Source organism: Tupaia chinensis, unplaced genomic scaffold, assembly GCF_000334495.1.
Source record: "Tupaia chinensis unplaced genomic scaffold, TupChi_1.0 Scaffold000302_1, whole genome shotgun sequence".
Classification (NCBI taxonomy): domain Eukaryota; kingdom Metazoa; phylum Chordata; class Mammalia; order Scandentia; family Tupaiidae; genus Tupaia; species Tupaia belangeri.
This window is the reverse complement of record NW_006159792.1, coordinates 63410-69409: the sequence shown is the minus strand read 5'-3', so window position 1 is coordinate 69409 and position 6000 is coordinate 63410. Positions and strand designations below refer to the sequence as shown.

The 6000-nt window shown below is 41.4% G+C and overlaps 1 protein-coding gene across 5 annotated transcripts in view; it reads right to left on the bottom strand.

Moving 5' to 3' along the window:
* Nucleotides 1-6000, bottom strand: part of CEP63 (centrosomal protein 63) — a 69923-nt gene that overhangs the window by 13085 nt on the left and 50838 nt on the right. For 3 of the 5 annotated variants that reach the window (XM_006150851.3, XM_027772803.1, XM_006150850.3), the window contains exons 13-14: nucleotides 1655-1860; nucleotides 237-516 (exon numbers count right to left, since the gene is read on the bottom strand). The exons of 1 other annotated variant lie outside the window; for it this stretch is intronic. In XM_006150851.3, the coding sequence (XP_006150913.1) occupies nucleotides 237-516; nucleotides 1655-1860 (486 nt within the window). The remainder of the gene's footprint in view (nucleotides 1-236; nucleotides 517-1654; nucleotides 1861-6000) is intronic. One more of the 5 variants, XM_006150852.3, reaches the window with a different exon arrangement.

Here is a 6000-nt window from a genome sequence, read left to right as displayed (position 1 = left end):
GAATATCTGCCACTTACATTACATTTAGAACTAGGATGCATTTTGAAAAGTAATCTTGGCTGAATGTGCCTTCATGAATAAAACAGTAAGACAAAAATACATGAGAATAATAAAGGGTACTTTTGATAGAGAACTAGTAAGGGGGGGGAAAAGCATACCTTTCACCCTTAAATTAAATTTAAAAAAAAAAAAGTCAAACTAATTAACAAACTAGTAAGATCAAGAAGTTTCCATACCGAAGACATAAACTCTTCTTGGTCATTCAGACTCTCAGACACAGTGTCAGAAAAGTTGGCTTCATTCATATCTACCACTGACGGCAAGAAGTGAGTTTTATCCAGAAAGTAGGAAGGCAAGGAAACGGTGGAGCTGCAAGGGCTGCCTTGAGGACTCAAGGGGCTGAGGACCCTGGATATGGGGTCTATACTATCCAATGCGTGTCCTCTGGGAGAATGAAGACCTGTTTTGTAGTGCCCAGTCTTTATTCCATCACGTCTGTGCTGGCCATGGGTTGGCCTGGATAGCAGATTAGAAAAGAAAACAAAAAATTGTAGCAACTTTCTTCTTTCCACTGGAAATATCGTAGGACATTTGCTTCAAAATGAACAGGCTACCGAATAAGACTTTACTTTACAAAATGAGCAGCCTGCTCAGACCAGGTTTATTTCACACTTAGACCCCAAATAGCCTGTCCTCCCGCCACACCTGCCCTCACACTCTTACAACACAGCAAGGGAGAGAAGCAAGCTGCCAGAGTCACGCAGTGCGGTTACTGCTAGGAAGGGGAAGGACTGAGCAGCGAACCTCACCAGGGGACAGGGTGGAGGCACTAGTGGTGGTGAGGGCGGGTATCAGCTAAGGTTTTGGGTGGGAAAACATGTAAACCATCTATTAGGCTAGTGGGAAAGTCATGGCATATTTTTCTATGCAAAAATACATCATGACTTTACTGACAGCCCAATAATATAAACCAGAATCAGGTGGCTTTCCATTGAATAATGATTTCTTATGATAAAAGTCTATAATTAATGGACCAGGAAGATAGGAAGCTTTATATATACATATATATATATATATATATATAGTATGTGTATGTATATATATGTATGTGTGTGTGTGTGTGTGTGTGTGTGTGTATATATATATATATTTAAAGGGAATTCTAGATCCAGAGGCTTGAGGGACACACAGGGCACAAGTATGAGTGCACCCAAAATCCTGAGAGTACAGCAGAGGGGAAGGAAGGCAGCATGGTCATTCCCCCTGGGGGGTGTTTTCTCACTTTCTCTCTTCCTCGCTCTCTCTGGCAAGTGTATACACCCTATAGGAGATTTAAAAGATAAAATAAAAAGCCAGTTCCACTATTTACAGAGCCAATGGGGTTGAGGAGGTGGGAGACCATGGAAGGCTCAGGGGAATGAAGATTGCATTTGTGCCCATGGCCGGCATGTGTGGAACCAAGGCCAGATGAGAGTGCTGGGCAAGCCCTCCGTGTTTAGCCCAAGTCAGCCTTCCTCGTGCATCCCGCACTTCCCAGTCAACACACGAGTCCCTTAACAGAGATTCAGTTTCTGCAAGTCGGAAACTGTCCTCAAAGCGATGAGAACTATATTGCAATAATACACATTTTAAATAAAGTTTCAGACATGTTTACTTGAACTCGGTATTCTTGAAGTCAGCTGTTCTGCAGTGTGTTGGTTTAAAGATCCTGTCATTTTTTTTTTTGCACATCTGAGTAGAAATCTCCAGCTGAGATTTGGTATCCATCAAATCTTTCTGTAGTTGTTGATTTTCAGACACTAATTTATTTAATGCCTCAATATAATTCTCCTGGAGGTCTGCTAGTGAAATCTCTTTGGCCTAATAAAAAAGAACACTAGAATCACTTAATCTGTACAAGAACACTTGTGATCTATGATAGTACTGGCTGAAAAGTCAGTTTTTTGTTTGTTTGTTTTAGTTATAACTAACTAACCTGTGACTTTACTTTAGAAAAGGTAAAGATTCGGTTTTAGCCCCCAAAGGCTAACAGAGAAAGGGTTCTGTTACTCAGAGGAAAGGGGAGTGGAGAATGAGAAGCACAGTGAGCTTCCCGTGTGCCTGAGGACATCCCAGGAGCTGGAGGAAGGGTGGAACCAGGGCAGAGAGAGCTACCAGTGATCATCGGGAATGGGCACGGGGAGGCTGGGAGGAAAAAACAGGGGCCCGGTTCTCTCAAGAGACAGGAAGACTGAAGAGCCATAGAATACTGGGGGGAGAAAATCAATAGACACAGGAAGAAAAGAAATTTGAACAAAAGGTTTTGAACAGAAATCTGGGCTTAGTGAGGATAACTTCTACTCCTAAATATTTTCTGACCGTAGACACGTTGACATAACTTTGCCATCTAGTCTATGTAAACTGGACAAGACGAGGCAGAATGGAGGACGGCAGGGTGGTGGAAGCTAGCACCCTGGTCTGGCCCTGCTATGTGATTGTCAGTGTCTGCTCTTCAATTCCAGGCACTTCTAGCAATACAGCACCTGAAAAGATGGCTGTCGGGACCATTTTTTTCTAATGACAAACTTTTAATTAGCATTCCACAAAATTATGGTCACCTTTGGAGTTTAATATGATGTTTAGCTTGGGCTTTCCTCATCTTTTAATGCCTGAAAGTGTGCCTGTCAAGAGTACCTCGACGGGGGCCAGATGGTGGCAAAACAGGAAAACGGAATGTTGTATAGGGCACTCCCACACAGGAAGGTTCAAGTTCAAGCCCAGAACCTCCCTGAACGCACCATGATGTGAGCTGGCTGACACGGGGCAGATCAGTGTCAAGGCCCTGTTGGAGGTGCCATCTCTCTCTCTCTCTCTCTCTCTCCCTCTCCCTCTCCCTCTCTCTGGCTCATGGGAGAAATAAAGAAAGATTTAAATAAAAAAAAATGGAGTAGCCTGGCAAACAAAATTTGTCCAATAAAAATGTCATTCTAAAATATACCTGTTGACTATCTGTGTACCAGTAGTGACAGTGCGTTACAAAATCTTTCTATCTTTCAAGCTGTCAATGCCAGATAAAACCTCAGAAAAGAACATGTATAGGATGTATGAATTGAAATGTGAACTAGTATCAGGTTTTTTCAGCTTACTGAATTTATTTCTTCCGAGAGAGAGAGAGAGTCCTCCAACAAGGCTTGCACGCCACAGTCTGCCCCCGGCCTCCGTCAGCACAGACCCTGGACATGTGCACAAGCACCCGGTGCGCAGGCTGGCCTCGGGGCGTGGTACGGGCCTGCCAGTGTGGGTTCAGCACTGTTCAGTCTGGCTGACCCACTGCAAGCTCTAAAAATATGTGAGTAATTGATTTCCTCAGCACTGCCATCTTTCATACTGAGATAGTTAGGTAATTTATTAAAATCAATATTTAGCCCAAACAATCACTTGAAAAAGTAATTCCAGCTTCCTGGATGGTGAAATATGAAAGAACACGTCTAGCAATTATTCTTAGGAATATGCACAATATATTCACATGCTGTGAATAATTTCAAAACCAGAGGAAGCTCAAATTGCTGACGGGATTTTCACCAACAAGAGTTTATGTATAATGCCATTAAACTTTTTTTTTTCCTAAAAAGATAATGCTTGCCTTTGCCAGATACCTTTACTTTTCTCCAAAGTTATCTCACTGACGTCAGTTACAGATAAATCAATGTGACAGGGGATCTAAAGACTGAGCAGCCAGCACACGTGACGCCACGTGGAGAACGGACAGCACCGCCACCGTTGGGGGTTCGGGGAAATCAAGCGGCCGTGGCCTGGTGTGCGCTCCCCTGTGCGCTCCCCTGAGAGTTCTCAACCCTTAAACAGAACGGGTGATTGTTACGTAAGTTTTTTTAATCAAGTATCGCTAACTCTTGAGCCTTGGAAGATTAGTTAAGAAAGTTAGTTTTTAGATCTGTCCACAGATACAAGATCCTTAGCAGTGGCTTTATCTAGGCATATAGTCATTTACCACCCACCCACTTACTCATTCATCCACTCATCTCTCCTCTTACAAAATGTTTAGCTGCTATTTTAGCTCCTATTTTTCCCATCCTTGTGTTTTGTGTTTAAAAAAAGAAAAAAAATCCTTTCATTATGGTTTGAGAGAGATCTGGGTGACGAATGTTTTCACCTACCATATTAGAGGGAAGCATGTATTTCGTAGTATAGAGAGCCATAAAGTAACCACTTAAACAAACACTTGGTTTATTTCAAAATTTCAGATATCTAAAACCATATTGCAATGACAAGTTTTGCTTATTTGTTCCTATAAGATGGGTTCTTTGGGAATGCAAACAGGTTAAGATCATCCTGAAGAAAGAGCTGGCACTGACTACAGAAATGTGAAAGCAGCCCAGTCCTATCGTGGTTAAGGGAGCCGGATCCAACATGGTGGACTGTGGTGTGAGTCCTGGCTCTGGAGGCTTGAACAAATAGAGCAGGCACATGTGCATGCCTGCCTAACGGCGGAGAAGGGAATGCAGTGTGACCACATCCCGTTTAAGGGGTGCCTTCTCCCTCTATCTTTTTCTCTCTCTGGCTAGTGCACATGTCCTCTGCCAATTTAGAAAATAAAAATAATAAAAGGGAAAAGGCACGATCCAGGAGTTCAGAAGCTGTGTGTATTAACAACAGTGCATGTGAGCGCCTGTTTCCCTACCTCCTGGCTAAACTGGCGACATAGTAGTTTTTAAAAGTCACTTCAAGCTAATCAGCCAGAGAGTATCATTTGCTTTCCTTTGACCGTTAGGGAGGCTGGGCAGCTCTCCTTCTTTACTGGATATCTGTATCCTAGACATTATCTACTTATGTCCTTTACTCATTTGTCTACAGGTTTATCTTTTCCTCATTATCTTCATAGGGAATCCTTACATATTAATATTTTATATCAACTTTGTGTGTCTTTATCAATCTTTTCCTCCTTACTAGTTTTTTCATGGGGTTTTTCACTATCCACAAATTTTACATCTTTATACTATAAAATCCTTTACGGCTTGATGATGCTTAGGGAATATTTTCCTTCTAGAAGATTATAAAAATAGTACCCCATTTCTCTAGCAGGAAAAAAAGCATTCTTCAATCCTTTTGCATTTTCTTCCACACCAGCTTCCACAGTCCATGACTGCAAAATTGCAACTATTTGAGAGCAAATAGAAACCACTGTATGACCATATATATCTTTGGAGATACATGATGGGTCTCCAAGAAGTTCATGGAAAATAGATAATATGAAAAAAACAATGCCCAGAGTTCAAATTTTCTTGCACTCAAATATATTCATACTTTGATCCCATTTTCCATGAACTTTTGAAGCCTCCCTGTTTACTCTCTGGAAGTACACCCAAAAGACTGTTTAATGTAATCTTCAGACAGTTAGTCTACTTCAAGAAAAGATGAGTACAATAAGTAAGTCATTCTGCAAATTATTAGAATGTTAAAACAAAGTAATTAAAAGAGCATCCACATTATTTATAACACAATGTTAATCATGTTCTCTCTGGTTTCATAGAAGCTTGTATGCTTTTTTTTTTCTTTTTTGGAGGTTTTTACTAAGGGGCACATGTGCTTGCCAGAAAGACAGAGAGAGACAGAGAGACAGAAAGTGAGAAATCACCCCACAGCGGGGATGGACACGTCATAATCCTTTCTCATCCATTCTCCTCTCGGGATCTTGGGCACGCACACGCACGCGCCCGGCGTGACTTTAAGCCACCAGGTCCAGGACTTGAACCACAGTCGACTATATGGGAGTCCAGCAACATAGCCATTATGCCATCTGCTGGTCCCACTTGTATGCATTTTTTGTCTTTCCTGCTAGAGTTTTCTAATCTCTTAAAGGCAAGCATCCTATCTTACTTACCCTTGTAAGTAGGACCTGGTAAAATACTTTGAACATTAAAGTTTCCAAAATATTTAATTAAATTACATCGTCTAAAAATATAATTTGATCTCACTCTCTCTTTAAAAAATATCAATATTTAC